Source organism: Colias eurytheme, chromosome 8 (assembly GCF_061535395.1).
Source record: "Colias eurytheme isolate Ceu_HAF_F1 chromosome 8, ilColEury1 Martin Lab GWU primary, whole genome shotgun sequence".
NCBI classification, from domain to species: domain Eukaryota; kingdom Metazoa; phylum Arthropoda; class Insecta; order Lepidoptera; family Pieridae; genus Colias; species Colias eurytheme.
In genome coordinates, this window is record NC_142987.1 from 2004832 (window position 1) to 2026368 (window position 21537).

The 21537-nt window shown below is 35.1% G+C and overlaps 2 protein-coding genes across 4 annotated transcripts; one reads left to right on the plus strand and one right to left on the minus strand.

Annotated features, from left to right (window-relative positions):
• Positions 1-409: 409 nt before the first annotated feature.
• LOC149906295 (uncharacterized) lies at positions 410-13883 on the plus strand. Of its 2 annotated transcripts, none has more exons than XM_090104343.1 (8): positions 410-1004; positions 6058-6192; positions 7163-7278; positions 7882-7964; positions 8328-8626; positions 9001-10011; positions 10963-11213; positions 12012-13883. In XM_090104343.1, exons 1-8 carry the CDS (start codon positions 933-935, stop codon positions 12313-12315), a joined length of 2271 nt encoding a protein of 756 aa, XP_089960469.1. In that variant the 5' UTR covers positions 410-932; the 3' UTR covers positions 12316-13883. The 2 variants fall into 2 exon arrangements, with proteins under 2 accessions (XP_089960469.1, XP_089960470.1); XM_090104344.1 differs by having other exon boundaries at positions 7181-7278.
• A 1239-nt stretch (positions 13884-15122) lies between these two features.
• LOC149906296 (diphthine methyltransferase) lies at positions 15123-21363 on the minus strand. Of its 2 annotated transcripts, XM_090104348.1 has the most exons (6): positions 21135-21363; positions 20723-20949; positions 17321-17455; positions 16516-16971; positions 15789-15921; positions 15123-15595 (listed from the first exon to the last, which is right to left on the minus strand). In XM_090104348.1, exons 2-6 carry the CDS (start codon positions 20943-20945, stop codon positions 15286-15288), a joined length of 1257 nt encoding a protein of 418 aa, XP_089960474.1. In that variant the 5' UTR covers positions 20946-20949; positions 21135-21363; the 3' UTR covers positions 15123-15285. The 2 variants fall into 2 exon arrangements, with proteins under 2 accessions (XP_089960474.1, XP_089960473.1); XM_090104347.1 differs by lacking the exon at positions 20723-20949 and having other exon boundaries at positions 15124-15595; positions 21135-21362.
• Positions 21364-21537: the final 174 nt, after the last annotated feature.

Here is a 21537-nt window from a genome sequence, read left to right on the forward strand (position 1 = left end):
TGACGAACGCAGGACGCAGAACGCGGAACGCAGAACGCTGTATGTCTGCGCGTAGCCTAAAGTTATCGAATTCTTGAATACCTTTTCAAAAACACAGGGTAAACAACTACAATGGTTGCTATAGCAACGTAATATTGCCAGTCGCATTAAAGTAGCAATTGGCTGCTTGTCTATGAATATTTTACATGAAAATATGACAAAATTATCAAAAGTAAATATTAGCCAGTTTAGCTGTTCTTTTATTACACATTGAAATAACGTTGCATTGACGATAGAGAATAATCGTTAAAGCGAATTAATTATTCATATGTATTATTCTAACAAAACCATAGAGAAAGAGCTTTCGTTTCCGTTATCCTGTTTTATCGACGGTGATTATTTCTAGCAGTTTTCTACAAGATGGCGCTAATCGAGCTTTCAAAATCCCAATCGGCCACCATTGTTGCGATTGAACCTTGTGCAAAGTTTTACGAAGTTTGCATTTTTTAGATAACTATTAGTGGTTTTTAAGTTTTTTCTTACGTAAACATAGTGAAAGATATTCTGCGAATTTAAATCAAGTATCAAAAGTAACCTCTAGTGTATATTTTCAAACGCTTAACGCGATCAAAATGTCACGCGAAGTGAGCATCAGATCCGTGAACACCATACCACACTCGAAATAAAAGTGATTTATTTTGAAATAAGCGTGTCAAAAACTGTAAATAAGTGTTGTTATCATGCCAGGAAGCTTATAAGTGATGATAGTTACATGTGACACAAACGTGCGCCGATGAAAACATTTAAGAAATTTCTGTACACGTCGTAAAGGAGCGCAGTTACGCGGGTGAAAACTTGAAACTCGCCGGTATCATTATGGTGGACTGAAGTAGCAATTGTTGGAGCATTGGAATTCATTGAGTGATTAAAGTGCCCTGAGGGTTCCGCACACAATGTCAGGCGGGTCGCAACATAACCCGAACGGAAGGCAATCACAGCTTGGTAGTGGCTGGAGTCCTTTGCAGGTGGTGTAGACTATTTCATTTATTTTGTTATTTTTCCCTAATGCAACAAAATATTAAACATCACTTTAGATGTTATCATTCTAAAGTTTTCAAACTTATTTATAAAACTAACAACAACAGTGTAAATAGTACATAAATAAAGTGATTAAAATGATAATATGAAAATCTATGTATACATAATTCAGTTTATTATATTGCAACACAAGAATCAGCTGTTTGGAATATTCATGTTGACACTTGTGCTACTTTGCTAATTTTAGGGTTGCCATATTCATGTTTTTATTTTTCAATGAAATATGAAATACTTTTATCTAATAGTTAAGATTTTGTATTAATACAATCATTAAAAATATTTCTCAAATGTAACTCAATAATTTAAATATAATAATAAATAACCTCAAAAAATTACACTCATATTTTAAGTACTGATTTTTCTCAATGCTAATCTTAATTTAAATAAAAAATCAATTTTCAAATCCAAATGTAATGAAAAGGTAAAAAAAAAACACAAAATACAATTTTTGTTTTGAATGGAAAATTTTAAGTTCATTCTAAATTTCATGTGACTACATTGAACATTCACTATTAATTTTTTAAGTACCTAATAATGTTAGAAGGAAATTAAAGTGGTCTAAAAAAATTACAGATTAAAAATAACAATACAGTAAGTAAGAAAGTGCTTGTTATCTTGCTACTAGTAATATTCTTTCAATTTCCAAACCAATTCATCATGTGAAACATCTAATCTAATCTAATGTTGGAAATATTTTATCAAATTAGAATTTGCTGTCATTGCAATATAAAGTAGTCCATATGGTAATTTGTGTGCTAAGATTTATTGGTAACCTGTTAAAATAAATAATTAATAAGTAAGTTAGTACCATTGAACATTGGATATTTTCATATTTTGTACCATTAGTAAGTTAGAACACTGGTTATTACACGCTTTATATTAGCTTCACCTGTATGTTTGTAACCGACTTCTTTGGGCGCGATTTTGACCCACTTTAAACGGCCAGATTTCGTTCAAACTTTGTAGATTTATTGAGGACCGATGACAATACACTAATTTGATAAAATAAATAATAGTTAAAAAAAAATAAAAAACACGCGTTTTATAGAAAACCGAACTAAAAGCGTGTTTTTTAGTTTTTTTAAACTATTATTATTTTTAACTATTAAATGACAAGCAATGATATCTTCCCTGTGGTACGCGTATCATGTGCTTGTAGTAGTGGAGCCGATGAGTTTATTTACTCATGTGCCACCACTCTCTGCACTTATTATTGGAAGATACCTAATTAACTGATATGTTTAATCTTTAAATTTAAACATTTAATGTTTTAGGTATTGGTATAGACTATATGTGAATTAGGGCTACATTTTTTTTTTGTAAAATTGTGTCAAAAATTTTAAAAATTTATTAAGAGAGATTTAGCATTGAAAATTTATCCTTTATATTATATACCGACAAATGCACAATTTGTCTGATTTCATTCAGTGACTTTTTATTTATTCTTAAAACAAACTATAGATTCATGTAGGTGATATTATTAAAGACCGAGTATATTTTTATAGCATTTATATACATTCATGCTAGCTCAATTGTGTTGATTTTAAATAAAACCAAAACAATATATCGCTTTCAACTAACAATTAGTCAGGTTCCTAAATAGTTCCATACAGAGCTTCAAAAAGCAGTCATCTGTTTCACTTATAAAGTTTTATTGTATTTAAAATATTAGTGTGTTATTCAGGGTAAGAAATAATTGGATATGCTTTTTATGTATATGTCGTGGTCATATCGTAGATTTGCTCATTTCATGAAATGGCCAATTTAGTTTGGCCAGATTGTTAAATCATCAACGTTTCACGATTTGGCCAGATCGTCGATCTGGCCAAACGTGGATGGCCATTTCATGACACGAAATGCGACCATTTTTGTTTCTTTTTTAAAAAGCGATTCGCTTCTGGCACTCGCCGGCCGCTGCCGCGGCACGCTCGCTTTGCTCGCTCGGCTCGTGCGTTGTTTATTAAAGTCTAACCTAACCTAACCTAACCTATATTTTATACGATCTGGCCAAATGTCGATGACCAAATCGTGAAACGTTGACGATTTAATGATCTGATCAAACTATGTTGGCCATTTCATGAAATGAGCAAATCTACGATATGGCCACGACATATTATATCCAGATGTGCACTCGGCAAACATGCCAGACTATGATTTATAAGTTACATACAACTAAATTGCCTGACTCTACTTTATGTTTCAAAATATATCATTGTTTATTGCCTACTTTTATTTCAAAGTTACCATTACTTTATTGTGCCCATCTATTTATTAATAGGTATTTGGTGCACAATGATAAATGGTTTTAGCCCCTAAACTTCGCGTGTGTTAACAATCTAAGGAAATCACTAAGTTCTATGATTAACTATAGAATGAAGCTATTAATTTATGCACAATTTCGTTATCTGTGGTGTAATCGTTTATGATTACGATATTATTGCGGTTTCGCGGGAACGTACATCCTATAAATAAATGTGTTTGTCGGTAATTTGCGAATAGAAAGAAACGAAAATGGATATCAAATAATATAGGTACCTAAAATGTCAGTATATAATAATATTATTGCGGAATATATTTCTAAATTTACTATGTAAGAAATATACTCACGATTATTACTATTTTTTATTGCTTGGAAATATCTATTAGTAAACAGCCAGAGTATTACGTACTCTAACATTTTTGGAGCTTAATATTAACAGGATTAACCATATTTAGTCTCATAAATCATTTTCATTATGATGCGTAATATTTTGTTTTAATTTTAAAGTCTATTTCTTAATTAATTTAGGTTTATCGTTTTTTTTATTAACTACTCCTACTTTAGGAGATATATATCACATCAATAAGAGCATTAATATTAGGAACATTAATACAAAAATATCCGTTGAGCTCCTAGTTACCTATAAAAGAAACGACCGTCTATTTAATCGCACGCATTCTAAACTTTAAAGGACCTTGTCCTTTTTTAATTACGTTGTAATTCAATATGCCGGATACCCTAGTCAAGTAGATATTGAGGTCCGGACGCGGCTTCCGGCTATCGTTTTAGTGCTTAAATGTAAGGAATCGGAACTTGAAAGACTTTTAAAGGGTCATAGTTTTTCCGAATTCAATGCATGTAGGTAGTTTGACTTTATATTATCTAGTTAAATTGCCCTTAAGATGAGTTAAGTTATGTTATAAGTTGTTCCACAATTTTACGTGGTGTCTTTTTTGCGTGAGGTACAAAGACAGAAGTCATTACCAAAACCACCCCAGTTCCACCACCAAGGTCAGCAGTCTACTGTATACCAGCAATACGCTTTGTAAATAGTAACCTAGTCCTCAAAATGTTCTCACGATAACAGCGACTAATGTCTACTTAATTTTTCCTCTCAAAGTGGATGAGTTTCTGTAAACCACGTTAAAAACATTCATTAGTTTTGGCTTAAAACAAAAAAAAAGATACGCCTAAATGCGCGGAATACGATGAAATCACAATTAAATTATTAATGGTCAAATGAAGTGGCGTATTTTTTTCCGGATAAAGCGACGTCATCCACTAACGTACTTTACGAGAGTTCCCTTTGAGACGCGAAATGATAATCTAAATCTTACTTGCAAATGTTCCTTACATACCTACAATATTACCAGAATGAACAAAGTATTCAAATTACAAGCTATTTTTCAAATTACAATGAAAAATACAAGAAATAACCAAAAGTAACATGTTATCTAAATGATAATTTGAAAACATTAAATTTATTCTCATGAATAAATTATTCTTATATGTAATCAAAATACTTTGTATGATTAATGTGTTGGTACTGAATTACAATGTGCAGGAATTATAATTTTTAATCACATTTTCATAAGGAAAATAGACAAAAACTGAGTTTTTATCAATATAAAAATAAATCTTAAGAATTTTTTTTTATCTACAATAAAATATAAACACATCTTTGACCATATCTAGTGTGATAATTAATTAGTTCTGTTTAATACTGTAATACAGCAGAAAAAAATTATTGCTACTCATGAGGAAAAGTGGAAAGAGATGGATGAAGCTTTTACCTATTCTAAGGGTAAAAGGCTCATCTTTTCACTAAAATGGAAATGAAGCTATATACATATTATAAGTGCGTATTGGACCTGTCACAATGCATAGGATGTGATATGTCGAATCCACACTGAAAACAGTGATCTTCCGACTATATTCCTGTGTGTTTAAGCCACTTTTAAAGTGAACGCGCACTAATCAGTGACGGACAAATTTTAGAATTCTTTACAAGTAATGTTATGAAACCTCGCTTGAACTTGCCCGCGTTGAATAGTCGGAACCTACAGGCTACAAGAACCCAAGAATTCTGGATTAATTCGGATCATCGGACGTCATTAGATTCGTCAATAGAATATGCTTGAGTTACGACAGAGGCATGAGCTAGCACTATTTCAGGATTATTATTTAAAAATACGATTTCTTATGCGCGGTTGTTTCTTTCGCTCGTTCCACGCGTTCAGCTCGGATAAGTGTCCGCTTACCTTTAAGACCAAGACCAACCAAGAAGACCAAGTACCATCTGTTGGTATGGTACTCGAGTTTTATGATAAAAAAAATACTAGCTGACCCGGCAAACGTTATTGCCTTACTCGTTATTATTTAGGGGGATGAAAAATAGATGTTGGCCGATTCTCAGATCTACCCAATAAGCAAACAAAATTTCATGAGCATCGGTCCAGCCGTTTCGGAGGCGTATGGTAACTAACATTGTGACGAGATAATTTTACACACCTCTATTATTAGCTGTGCTCCGCGGTTTCACCCGCATTGCTGATGATATTGTAGCCTATAGCCTTCCTCGATAAATGGGCTATCTAACACCGAAAGAATCGGACCAGTAGTTCTCGAGATTAGCGCGTTCAAACAAACTCTTCCGCTTTATAATATTAGCATAGATGAGTTATTATATCAGCATAAATGTAAAGAATCTCCAACATCAGTTACAGGTGGCGAATCTGCTAGCGCGCGCGCCGCAAGCGCACATGGCGTCAGAGCGGGGCGTGACGTGGCACACGCCGACGCCTCCGCCCCACCTCTACCACGTGCCGGCGCCTTCGCCCCCCGATCCGTTGCAAGTGAGTACAAGACAAGGAAAAATCTAGAAAAAAAAATTGAGTGTGTGTATGCCTTTAAAAATAAAAAATAATTTAAATTCAATTTTTTTTGCTCATCGCGAAGGATTTGTATACAAGTTACTAAAAATATGTAATAAAAATTATTTATTCTCTTCATTATTTGACTGGATATTTTTTTTTAATTTTGATGGCAGTACATATTAAAAAAAGCAATTAAAGCCATTGTGATTATGTCATAGAATTTATATAAAAAATATTGTGTTTATAAAAATAATGCTGTTTTTTGTATGACTTGGCTTTTGCTTTAAAATCTTATTACTGCCATCATGCAGACAAATTTGTAACATATAGGTAATTCATCTAGCCTAGTGTCATGGTAATTTGAGCTTTTTAACATTCCAATTATGTGTTTGAATCATAATTATCTCATAATGGACTTTCATTATTCAAAATAACGCATTTGCATAAAATCAATCACGCATCTATGAAACTATCAATTCCTATGTACTCCAATTACTCATGTCCAACTAACTCTTGAATATAATCACGGGTTATAACTCGATTGTTGCGATACAAATAAGAAAAGGAACGTTATTGAACTGTGTCAAATATAATTTAAAAAATACGATTTACTTAAACACTAAGACCCGGGCGAAATCCCTCGCCTGGACCATAAACAAAAAGAAGATTTACTCAAACATACTTTTTTGCATATCAGTAACGGTTTATTTTATTTTTCCCAATAAATCAATCTTAAATACAGACGTTATTGTTTAACTTTGATTAAAAATTCGTTTGAATTAGCAGTTAAGACATTACAAAACAGCTCTAAGTCGATCCTATTCTTTCGAATTATGACGTCACAAGATGGCGATGAATCGATCCTATTCTTAGTTGGATCCCAAACCAAACTGAACTAAACTAAATATTCTAACCTATTTTGTTTCACTAAACACCTGGAGTATCGTAGGGTCTGTTACAATTGCAGGCCATGAAGGCGGGCGGCAACTCGGTGTTCCGGCACACGGCGACGCCGCCGGAGCTATACCGGCATACGCCCACGCCGCCAGATAAACATTTGTTGAGGTTTGTACATATTTAAGTTAATAGTGTAGTGATGTGTTGTAGAACGAGTTGAGGGATAAATAAATAAAAAATCTAAAATTAGAGTAGTTCTATATATATAAAAAAAAAATTACACATCACTACATAGTATAAAACAAAGTCGCTTTCTCTGCCCTATGTCCCTATGTATGGGTAAATCTAGACTACGCAACGGATTTTGTTGCGGTTTTTTTAATAGATAGAGTGATTTAAGAGGAAGGTTTTAGTATATAATTTATTATGTTTTAGACAAAGCGGGCGAAGCCACGGGCGGAAAGCTAGTATATTATAATTCACATCTCTATTTAGTGAGGCAGATGTTTATTCAACGAACATACCATATCGCAAAATATCTGTTTGCTTAACTGCTAAAATATGTGGGTTCAGTTCAACTTATTTGTATTGTATAAAATAATAAAAGGAAAGTTGTAAACAGTTTTTTTATCAACTTATATTTATGTATAAATTAGTGAAATTACTCATTGTAATGTTTTTAAATTAAATATATTATTTTTATAATATAAGTATTTAAAATAACGTGATGTTGTTTGTATTTGAAATATATTTCGTATTTATGTTTTTCAGGCATACACCGTCGCCTGGTGATGTCAAAGCAGGTTCGGCGATACCACCTGCAGACTTGTACCCGCATTTAGGACCTAGCAGAGGTATACAACATTTTTTTAATATTTGACACAAAGGAAATGTGATGTTTTCATTTGAATTATTAGTATACAGGTTCATATGTTGTGTGCGTTGATCAATCTAGGACTACACTTGCAATAATGCTCAATAATTATGTTCTGAAGCAAATCTATGCCTGTGCTTGAATTAGTCAGAAATTGTTTATGAGTGATACTTGTACATACTTGCCTTTTTACTAATACAGTTATATAATTTGTCAATTTCTATTTATGTTGTATACTTGTATACAACAACACTCGGACGTGATCTGACGACCTCATAATATGATATTGCGAGTATAGTTGTTTAGTGGTAAATAGTAAATACCCTCTTTCTACAATTTTCAGATAAGCTAGTCCGCGCGGAAGAGCTGCTAGCGTACGCGCGCGGCGGTGTCGACTTGACCGTCGGTTCTCGCGGTGCGAACGGCTCCCCCGCCCCGCACACCGCGCCCTCCCTCTCCGTGCGCGACGCGCCCACGATCAACAGTCTGATCGCGCGCGCCGCGCCGCACGCACGTCCGTCGCACGCGCGGGTCGATGCGCTACTGGAGCGGCTGTCGGCGGCGCCGGCGCCCGCGTCGCCCCACTCGGTGATTGTGCACTCGAGGGCCGCGCCGACGCCCTCGCCGCCCTCCTCCAATGAGGTGGGTAGATGCAAAATTTTATAGTAAATCGGCTACCCTCATTTAAACTGCAAGTTGCCTTTCTATTTTGAATTGTTGAGAGCATTAATGAAAACAAGTACTATGATGCTTATAATTTATATTTTAATTAATGTTTGTTCAATCCCTTTTCGTTGTTAATCAAAATTGTTCAATATTATATTAATTTATTTCAAGGTAAAATAGCATTAATTTTGTGCTTGTTGATAAGGAGCATTATTCATTGTTGATTCTAATAAATATAAAATTTGTACTGGACTATTGTCTGTTTTTTTGAAGAACTTAATTTTGTCTATTTATTTGCTAATTTACATTATTAAAAGCACTTAAACTCATTCATCTGTGTCTATTTCCAGGACTCAGCGGACTCGTGCGGCGCGCCGCCCGGCTCGAAGCGGAAGCGGAAACCAGAACGCACGATACGCGTGCCCGTGCCCCCTCCCCCCGCGCCCGCGCCGGCCCCCTCCCCCGCCGCCCCCGCCCCCGCGCCCGCCGCGCCCCGCGCCCCCACCGCGCACACACCAACCCCTCCCCGAGGCACTCCCACCCTCCCGCTAGAAAACGGCGACGCGCACGCACACAACGGCCCACATAAACCGGACAGGCCCCCCTCCCCCCCACAACAGCCAGAACCTCACGCCCGCAGAAAAACCCGCGCCGACTCCGCAGAGACCATAGACGATATCGCCGCTATGATCGCCAACACGGAACGCGGGTCGAGAGATATACCTGAACCCCCGCCGCTGCCCATCGAACCGGACACCCCAGTTACCATAGACAAGCTAAAAAGCGTCCTCGCCAGCCCTGAACCGGAAAAATCGCCACCCCACGAAAAACCACCAGAAATAACGCCAAAATCACCCCCGAAATCACCGCCCAAATCGCCCAAGGAAATATTAAAGTCGCCACCGAAAAAAGATGATCTGGAACCTCCTCCCACCGCCGCGGCACCGAGACGTAGAAGCGCAAGAACAAACTCGGAATCGACTAACGTTCCTGTGGAATCACCGTCTGAAGCGAAACCAGCGGAACCAGAAGCGAGCGAAACGAAAACTGCTGAACCTACATCAGCCAGTTTTGTGGAAGTCGAAAACCAGTTAGAGAAAATGTTTGCGGGTATAGAGGAAGTACCCGCGGAATCTAAAGTGGACGAAAAGGCAACGAAAGCGAGGAAAAGACGGAAATCGGCGCCGACTAAAGGGGAAAAGAAGGCATCGAAACGGTCGAGTAGACGGTCTACTGGAGACGAGCCGGCGAGACGGAAGGTCGCGAGGAAAAAGATGGGAAATAAAAAGGAGGCGGTTAAGGATGCGTATGATTCCGGGAGCAATGCGAGTTCTAGTCGGTCGAGAGGCCCGTATATACAGGTTAGTTGTAATAACCAAATTTATTTCATTTTGTTACATTTAAAAGTTAAACATACATAATTGAATCTGAAATCGCAGCTGAAATTTCAATTGAGCTATAAACATTGTTGTTATAAATCTTGTAACTACGAAAATAACATAAAATAGTTTTTGAATACTGAAAGAAAAATTTCCATATTGTAAAATACGATATATTTACTTTATTTATTACTTATTAATAGATCTCAGTTCAACTAAAAAAAGGTTAACATGTTGCATTCGTTGCAACTGAAACCACAAAACTACTCCTTTTGTGTAAAAAGAACGCACTCACGCATCTTATGTGTCAATCTACGCTCATTCTGTTAGCCTTCCACGGATTGTCGTGGTGTCCCATTTCATGTAAAACATCTTCAGTCAATCATTAACGAAATTTAAAACGTTAATCCTCATAGTCTGTAATGAGCGATAAAAATATTTTCTACTTATTAAATGTATTTTATGTATAAAGTTTGAATGAATTATAATGAATTTAATTGGAATAAAATATTTAAGCACTTTGACGTTCAAAATATTATTATATAAAAAAATTAGTTTAAAATTAGTTTTTTTTTTTCAGCAAATTGACATATTGAATTTAACTTAAATGTAATGTTGTATTTTCCTGTTATTGAAGGTGCAGTAGACCATATTGTATTCAATTGTAAGCTATGTAAAATAATATAGACTGTATCCTTTGTTGGAAAATCATATAAATCAAAAAAGAAGGGTTGCACTCCGGGAGTGCCGGCAGAAGTGAAAACTTGATTATTAACGTTGAGCATGTTTGATATTTTGGAATGGTATCCGTCTTACGCTTTTTCGATCAGGTCACGTGTCCTGACGCGAGTTTAAGATTTTATACCCAATACAGAAAAAGTGCTCAACGGCGCTAAAGAAGTTTTCACTTCAATAAAACTATTATGATTCCAGATCGTCGGTCCGCGCGACTCGCCCGTATCCGTATCGGTAGTGAACGCGACGGACGAGGAGCGGCGCGGCGGCGAGGAGTGGCGCGGCGTGCGCGCGCGCGGCCTGCACGCCAGCACGCTGGGCCTGCGCTACGACGCCGCCACGCCCGACGCCACGTGGCGCTGCGCCTTCTGCGAGCGCGGCCCGCACGCCGCCCAACTGGGCGACCTGTTCGGGCCCTACACCGCGCCCACCGCCTGCGCCGAGTACAGGTGTGTAGGCTGTGCACGCTACGTGCGCGGCTACGACAATGCTACGCAGATTGCTACGAGAATATTGACAACTACGATACATACATAACACAAAAATATTTTCTTTTTATAGTAGAGCCATTTTAATAGGCAACATTTGACAGTTCAACAACGTAACCTAGTAACGACGACACAGAATAACACGATATTTCGTTTTGTTAGAACTTCACATTTGCTTAACCCATTGACCACCGAGCGGCCCGATCGGGCTGAGACAAAATAGATTTTCTATTGTGTCTGTGATCCGAGGACTGACGGATTAACTTTTTCAATTACGATGCAAGTAATTTTAAGGTTTGATTTAACTGATAAACCGTTAGCTACAATTTTGTGTTAATAAACCTTTTTTCTTTTTAAATATCAGAGACGTTACTCTAAAAATCGAAATCTGACATCTACAATCGATTGCATTGATTACTTGTGAAAAACATCATAAATTAACAAATGCATTGTTTTTTTTTAAGTATGTAATAAACTTGTCTTATTTTGCTCCTTAAATTTACGAAAGAAAGTATTTTACTGGGACAGGGATTCGCCTGATGAATTTTAAAATTGAGATGTTTTTCAAGTTCGCTTATGAAATGTTTCAAGTCGATTAATTCACTTTAATCAATGTTATTAAACAGGCTACCTCTCTTCGAAGATAAAATTGATAGATGTCAAATGTTGCCTATTAAATTGGCTCGACTATAATACCTCTTAAAACATACAGAACTGTTTTAAATTACAATGTCAAAAAAAAATTATTAATAATTTCAGGGCGTTAGACGAAGCATCCCAACAACGCTTCCCCGCGGTAGAGGGCGGCGTGGAGGTGTGGTTCCACGAGGCGTGCGCGGTGTGGGCGCCCGGGCTGGTGGCGGCGGGCGCGCGCGTGTGGGGCCTCGCGCCCGCCGTGTGGGGCTCCCGGGGCTCCACGTGCGCGCACTGCGCGGCCCCCGGGGCCCCGCTGGCCTGCGCAACCCGCCCGTGCCGGGCTCGCGCGCACCTGCCCTGCGCTAAGGCCAACAAGTGGAAACTAGACAGTGACAACTTCAGTGCCGCGTGTCCCCGCCACGCCTAGCGATCACACACTGCCAGTTGATGTGTAGTGCCGCGTGACCGTGTAGTGCCGCGTGACCGTGTAGTGCCGCGTGACCGAGTGTAGTGCCGTGTAGTGTTTCAAGTTACCGACAGACCGTGCATCGGGACTTTTGGTTCTCGTTATCGTATAGGGACCAATGAACGTTTCGGATTATGTCTCGCTCGTGTTCGACGCTCGTCTTGAATATGAATCCTCGTAAGTGCTAAGCAATACTGTTCGCTGTGAAAACCCTGTTCGACTGTAACATATTCGCCGGTGCAAATCATGTTTTAGCACAAATTATTTCTAACGTGTGATAGATACGCGCGATACGTATGAGTGTGTTGGATATTGAAATTTTAATAATTGTATCTTTTATGACGTTGTTACGAGAGTTTTGTATCAAATTTTACGAAATTTTGTTGACGTTAACGCTGTCAATACTCAAAGCTGACTTTCAGTGAACTCAGTTTCCATGAACTGTACATATTGTATCTGACGATGGAATCTCTAATCAAGTTGCGTTAATGCCCTTATGATATAGTTTTTTATTGCCAAATAAGTGCAACTTTTGCCAGCGATCGGTTTATCTCTTTTTGTTTTATCAAGTTGTCATCAGGGTGTTCTGATGCCAAATTGCTTACAGGTTGAGGATCAAACATTTGTTTTGTATTGTTGAATATAACCCAGTGACATATGAATTCTCACAACTCGACAAACAACTATATTCTTTATCGTGACTATGGGCTATGAATAAATTAAGGTGAAAATCAATGTAATTTCATACCAGGATTATCCTATTTGTATCAATCGAGACAAGAGAATTATAAAGTTTGGAAATCTCACTAATACCAAGTACATAATATATCTAATTGTAGTATAGAAAATTGTAGATATATACTTTGTTAAATTTTTAGATCTAATTTATTCATTGCAGTGACATTTGTAAATAGATACACAGCTGTCGGAATGTACTGTACATATAGTTAAAATGTATATAGCAGTTTATAGCATCAGGACACCGTAATATTTATAATGTATATATAGAATTGTTTGTAAGTTATGTGATCAATTCATGGAAGATAAAACTATTTTGACAAATTTTAACATGTGAAAAAGAATCATTAACATTTTTTTTAATAAAATTGTTAGTTTTCTCGCTTGAGTTGAACATTTTTAAGGACTACATAAAAATCTTAGTCTTAATCGTGATAATTACTATGTATTTGTGAACTGACAAAAAATTGGCTGATCAAAAACAAAATGTTTTTTATTTTATATTTTTACATGTAATTTAACTGTTTAATAACTTTAATCATGCAATTATCAAATACATAAATTGTTTGAAATAGTCTTATTTTCCATGGCATCAAATGTGGAGACAGTATTTACCATACACTAAGCAAAGAGTGTCCATAAAAATAAATTTAGTGTGAAATGGCTTCTATTGCAACGTCGCAGGCGATATTATTGTTAATTGTGTTTCAAATACGCTTTTCTAAGTTTATTATTATGGTTGCTCTATATATTATAAGATTATGAAAGTTTACAATAAAATATAAAACATTTTACATGTCTTCTCTATTTATCTCTTCTGAACTCTCTTATTGGCTATTCAGTAAGTTTTAAAAAGTACAACAGTATAAGGTCTCGGCCTCTACTAATATAGCTCTTAATCTTATTTTAAAGTTTGTTGTAAACTTTCATAGAACTAGGAGAATATAAAAATTGTTTACAGCATAATGTAACAATGCAGTGATATTAAAAGTAATGAAATAAAACATTTACTTGCATCTACCATGTTTATGTACTTTTAAATGTTGCCATTAGAATCTGAACTAGTCTGTGGTTTTGAGACGAAATTGCTGGAATAGGTACATCCGCATCACAGCGCTGGAAGTAGGGTAGATAATACTGATCCAATTATATTTTCTGGTAAAAAGGAAGATTATTATGAGGAAATTGTGGAAGGAAGTGGGTTTTGAAAGTACACTAAATATTATCGAGAGATAAGGTGGCAGTTGAATTATTTGTGCTTCAATTTGTATTTTGGTCCCGAAATTAACAACAAAACTAAACATCTGCTATGGTAAACTTGATAAGTGCAGTGCAGATTTCTACATTTTAATTGGTCATAATAATACTTTTAAGGCATCCAAAAAATTCATTCAATTCTATACACTACACTGATGGGTAGGTACTTAATATTGTTACTCAGTATGAGAATGTGTTTTTTTTATTTTTATAGCCAGAGCAGAGTGGTATGAATTTTATTGGATAGCAAATTAATACCTACTCGAAGTATCATTAGCTGCTTAATTAAATTTTATCTAAAGAGAATTATATAAGCAGCTGTTGGGCCACCCTGACGACAGCATCAGCTGCTGTTTTAGTCGAATATAAAATTAATCATGTACTTTAATTCCAGAGAATTAATAGAAAATAGACTGTAATTAGAGAATATTAAGGTACAAATTTATAGTAGGGATGGAATGAAATCAGGCCAGTTTAGTGTTTTTAAAAAAGTTTATTCGGACATTGACGCGAACAATATCGGATACTCCCAAAGCCTTCATATTGTAAATGGTGTAAGACTTTTTTTAACAATTATGGCAAATGATTACTTTAAGTATGTAATTGTTATAAATTATATTTATCATGACATTATAAGCAAATTGAAATACAACATGTTTAAAACGAAGTATTTTGGCATTTTTATTTTACAAGGTACAGACAACAACGAAAGCTTATTACTACTCATAAGTCAATACATCAATATTGTGTATACAATTTTTTTATTAATAATAGTACAAGCGTTATTGTCTGTGCCCACATTCCTTTACATGATTCTGAATACATAACTATAAAATATACACATTGGATTAAATGCATGATAATCTGAATGTAAATGCAACAATAGCTTCCATACAAAACTGAATAAATATAAAATCGACTGCTTAACAGTCCCTATTATTCAAAAACGATTTCTCCTACATGCATATTGCAGTCGTAAAATGAACACGTAGCAACCATAGACAACGAATTATCAAATTTCCAATCCGCGCCATACGCTATGCTTTCATGTTCCAAATATTCATGAAGAACGTTTATTTTTTCTTCTAAACGGAGGAGACGAAAGCCGCCATACATACAGGCCGCTAAAATGTAGTTATTATTGTATGGGTGCCATTTAAGACGCCACACTCCACCGCTCACGTCTGTTTCATTGATGCAACGTTTTAGTTGCCTTGCGTCCCAAAGTCGTACATTCTCATCGTAACTGCAAACATTATACATATTTATAATGGAAATACTCAAAAATGTAGACAGATAAATGCTGAACTGATACACATAGTAGAAAAATGCAAGAAATCTTTCCAAAGTAACACCGGACTTATAAGCATTAAATTGTCTGCGACATTGCATAGTTATCTTCATTAGGATGACTTATTATGTAGGAAAATAAATTTTACCTCCCAGTCAGCAGCTGATGTTCCACATCAATATTGCTCCTCACTGACGTCACACCAGCTTCGTGACAGCGATTCTTTATCACGGCATCCGGAGTCCTCAAGTCGAAACATTTGAACACGCAGTCATCACCGCCTGAATAAGATAATTTTTAAGTTCTTATTAAACTCTAATTATAGATTTAAACAATTATGTGTAGATGAGAAGAAAAGACAATTTATTGATTTATTTTATTTAAGAAAAAAAATATTTTTTGGTCGAATCGAGTGTTTTATTTAATAGAAAATTTGTGAATATGATATGTCGGTACCGCAAATAAGTTGACAATTTTTTTTAAGCTATTGCATAGCTTCTATCGCGGGCCTTGAGCGCGGGGACCGAATCCAGAAATTTAGTAACGAAAAACCTCACGCTCCCCGATCCGACGGGCGCGGAGGTGTGGCTTGGAGGCATAGCATGCAATAGCTTTACCGCGGCAGTCCCCGAGTGCCACACGTCTTTTATTTTTCGTTTTATGGCTCAAATCTCTAATAATGCACGCTAATCAATATTATTATAGGTGCCTAACATAAATATACATAATTCATGATACGAATAAGAAAATACCATGGTAGTAATAAGTAGGTATGTATAGTAGGTACAGTAGAAAGAAGAGTAGTTTTTTCATTACAATTCTCAAAGTAAATCCCGCAATTATTTAACAATAAATGTCCCTTTAATGCAGTTTACCTGAATACAGCACGTTCTCATTCCAATAATTAAACGCGCCGATCCACGCTTCGAAATCATGCGCTTTCCAACTTCCTATCTTCTCCAATTTTTCATCTACCCGCCAAACGGATACATTTCCGCCCGAGTCACTTACAACCACACATGGTTTGTCACTTGTCACTTTATTCGTGGACCAATCAAGTGACAACGCTAAAATGTTTTCACCAATCGGCGTTTCGAGCCAAAGATTTAAATTTAACGTTCCATCATTTTCTTCTAATTTGTAAAGCTGCAAGCTACCCTCTGACGTCACGATTCCAAGTACGGGGCAATCATTGATACGGTGGTAACACCACTTTTGGTCTAATATTCCAGATGTGTCTATACTCTGAACGGGACATAGTTCTGTGGTATTTTCATTAATTTTAAATAAGTAGGATCTTCCCAGTCTCTTCTGTTTTACTACGTTTTCATCTGAAAAAGTTAAGAGAAATGTTAAGTTTTGCATGTTTATAACTGGTAAATGTGTTGTATTATGTATTCATAAATAAATATAAGAACATTTTGTTATTTTGAAGTGTTGTTAACTGAAATATACCTTATAATTTCACGTTACAATAATAAATATCTTTTACAATTAAAGGTTTTTTTATTTACCCTCATAATAGTAGTCTGTATAAGAAAGGAGCTTTAGGTATATTATTTAGTAGGTAATAGTTTTTTCTACTCATGAAATAACTTTCAAATAAGATTGCGTATATCGTAAAGTAGGGAAAACATTCTAATCTTGAGTCCTATGTACAGATTAACAAAATATACGAACCTTCATCGCTTTTATCCAGCTGGTATGTACCACACACTAACACGTCCGTAAAGGGCTCGACAGGACACCACTCCACCGAGTCCGCGCTGTAACCCGTGTTCCACCTGTGCTTTGTGCTCCATGACACCATTTGGCCTTGAATTTAATGTTATTTATTAATACGAAATTAAAAAGAAAATAAGAGCTAGTTGTTTGCATACAACATTTATAGTTTATACTAATTAATTTTTATAGATAACAGAAATAGGGACATACGATTCTTTGAAATTAAAAAGTTAGCAGCTTTTATAGTGTAGTAATATTTTAGTAAATTATATAATAGTAATATAAAGAAGTTTGGTGTTCATAGAACACATTTTTTTTATAATCAAAGCAATCACGTTACAGAAAACATGACTTTTGAGCAATATAATTATGAGATTTTGTAAGTTGTCTTAGTATCTCTAATAAAGATGATAGAATCAAAATAAAACTTCACAAACGAGATTAATCGTTTATTTATTTATAATAAAAAATAGTCCATACATGAATAAATACGGTATACACTAATTCTTATATCTGGAACATGTAATATATTTATATATTGTTTATCAATACACCCAACTAATTTCCTAAAATTTGTACTATTTTATGGTTCATCACTTACAATTTAAATTACATACTGTATCTGAATAAAAATACACATTACACAATCTATTGAACGGGATGCAAATTTAAACTAAGTATTCTTATTTAATTTAACTAAAATCGTTTTAACAGTAAGAAAAACTTGCAGCGATACATAAAGTTTACATACATATGCAAAATAATACATACAGTGCATTATGACACTGCATTTGTACGTTGTCAGATTCGGAATTAAATCTTTTTTACATGATACACGCGGGCGAAGTCGCGAGCGGAAATCTATTAAACAAAATGCGATTCAAACAAAAAAAAAATATATTAACTGTGTAATATGTACCTACAAAAAAGCTGAAATAAAATTTCAGGCGAGTATTTTACGATATATATATACGCATTTGTTTTATAATATCAATCAAAGTGGACTTTATAAATTATAACATACATAAGTACTATAAATGGTAACTTAATATTATCTACTTCGTATATCTTCTTTAATCTAATTACATCTATGAAGTATACATCAACGGCAGTTGGACCTTTTTAGCGTCAAAATGGGTGGCACTATGTAGAAAAAATCATAGAGCAATAACGCCCAGAAACCGACTAAAAGTGAGGAAATTCAAACAAAGCTTTATTGGCTCAGTGAGCACGACGTTCCATCAGTTGTCAAACTACAAAATGTTTATGTGTGCGTCATCATTGCATTTTTGCCCACTTTAGACAAAGCGTTTGTACGTTACTTATCAATCTAGGCGTTATTAATCTATGGTAAAAAAATAAATACAAATTCTGTTGTTGATTAGCCTTTATCAAACTTGATGAATGCAACACTGTCATTCAATGCCGAATTTATTGCATAGAAAGTAATCCTTGCCAGTAACAAAAAGCATTTTTTTAATTATTGTCATTAATTGGAAATATAATATTTGATAGACAAATATTTAAATGCTTATTTATTTATATTGAAAATACTAACTGTATAAAAACAATGAAAATGACAGTATTCCCACATCAAGTTTGCCACCCTCAAAAATTTAAAACAAAAATCAAACTCCAGTAGGGACTCCAGGTGGATTTCTCAATAAGAACTAAACTATATACAACTTAGGTCTATAAAAATTAAATTTATCAAATTAATGAGCACATAACTTACAAACTAATAATATTCTACACCGAGTTCACACAAGACTTGTTAAAACATTCAAGCCGTTATTAACAGCCACATCAATATCATTAAAATCTGTAATTTTTGAAATTTACGACATTCAATTCTTAAATATTAATATCAACCACTAAAAATAGTTATATTTGTTTGCGTCTGAGGTAGATGTTCACAATAAATGTTTCGATCACAGCCTGTGGACATTTATTTTAATATCTCCAGTATCAGTGTGTAAAAACTGAAGCCATTTTTAAATAAATTTAAAGGCTTCCCCGTAAACTATAACATTTGTAAATACACTGTCAGTAATTGTAACTACTAAAACAATTTAATTGTAATAGACATAGATAAGAAAGTGTAACCATATTATGAGTTACATTGAGCAAAAAAATTATCTACCAGGGAAAATAAAGTTAAATATTTTCACATTAAATTGGCTCTAAAATGAATATTAGTAGTTACAATAGACACTTTGTTTTAATACAATCATCATTGAATTTCTCTTATTTCTGGTTTTATTTGACTTAGAGCGTATACGCACTATGCGGGTAGCCGTCCGGCTGACCACAAGCACAATTATGTACGTAATATTCATTTCTATGCGCACTGCGATGCGGCTACCGCAGACCGCAAAGTGCGCATAGAAATGAATATTACGTACATAATTGTGCTTGCGGTCAGCCGGACGGCTACCCGCAATGCGGCTACCCGCATAGTGCGTATACGCTCTTATTGTATTTAAACTATCATTTTAAATATGAATCTGCTCTACTTTAAACAAAATACAATAAATAAAAAATGAGAAGCCAATTTTCTTGACTATTTTATATAATCTGTACTAATTTGTAAAATATTTAAAAAGGTTTTATATTCTCAACTGCCAAATTTAACCTACATTAACACTAATTATATTCATATGTGAAATTTTAAAAGTATACCTTTATAAAGCCAATCGTTTGTATTATCCTGACTTGGCATTTGTTCCTTTGAGGTTACAATTTTGACAGAAATTGGATAGCCTACATCTACTATCTTCTTTAAGATTGTAAAATATATGAAAAAATATGTTATAAAATATTATCTATATATTTTATTGTTGGTGATGTAGAGAAGATATTCTTTGTACTATTTTATTGTTTGTTTATATATCTATTGAACATAATATTTGTTTAACAAGGCAGTGGTAAATTGCAATTGAATGTTGCTAATTTACAAAACAATTAAACCTCTCTACAAAACAACTATTCTTTTATTTCAGAATGGTATTCAATACGGAAAAGTTTATACCATTTACTTCTAAGTACCCTGAACATTATGTTAAGTTTATGCTAACATGTCATCTTGTCTTTAATAAAAAGTAATAATTCAAACATACAAGAAACAATTCTATCCATCAAGTTCTTTCCCAAAAACCTAGACCCCTATTTTATATTAATATCAAACTAATTGAGGTATGTAAAATTGACTGAGGTAATCGCCTTGTCACTACTGTCTAGCTGATCGTTCGGTTTCAATGAGACATTCCCTTACAAGTATTCTAGCGTGGACGATACCGCGTTTTAATCGCTCTGCAGAACTGCGACTCCCTGAATAACTCGGTCTCACTTCCTTACCCATCTCTTCGATAACAGCAAGCAGCTGAGCGTATTTTGACATGCTGTTGTCCTTATCTTTACCAATCGAGGAAGGTGAAGACGCGGGCACCGTTGATATTGTTGCATGGCTGTTTCCAGTGTGGCCCAACTCTTTGTGCGTGCTTTTTCCATTCATTGGAATAGCTGTTACAGTGACGTCACTCAATTTCGATTCCACTGCCTGGATATCCATAGCTTCCATTGTCCTGAAATAATGTTTGTCTGCCATCACAAATAAGCCGAAAATAACAAAAGTCAACAAATCTTAACTTACCGAACTAATATTGAAAAAATAATGTTTCAACTCCGTAACAACATAACGCGCGCGTGATCTATCTTATAAAACCGAAATACGTAACGAAATGTAATAAATAAGCAATTTAGGACATACCCGACTTGTTATTCTTTTACTCCTTCCTGAGATTTAATAAAATCTTGACCGGTTTTACGCCGTTATCGATACAATGGCGCCTATATATCGAGCTTGCTTGAATTACAGATGTTTTGCTTTATTTATGTGTACACAAGAACTTCGTAATTCAGTAGTACCGAGGCAAAAACTAGATTCAGTTTTTCAGTTATCACCTCTCACCACATTGACAAAATAAAGCATTTGGTGTTGCCAATTGCGATTATGAATTATAATCCCATTAATAAAAAAAAAATTCTATCGACAAGGATATACAAATATTTTTCGTTTATCTACCGTTGTCCAGAATCTGTGAATCAAAATGGTGGATAGCATTTGTCACCTGTCATTTTTTAAACGTCAAAGTGACACCTGACAATTCAAA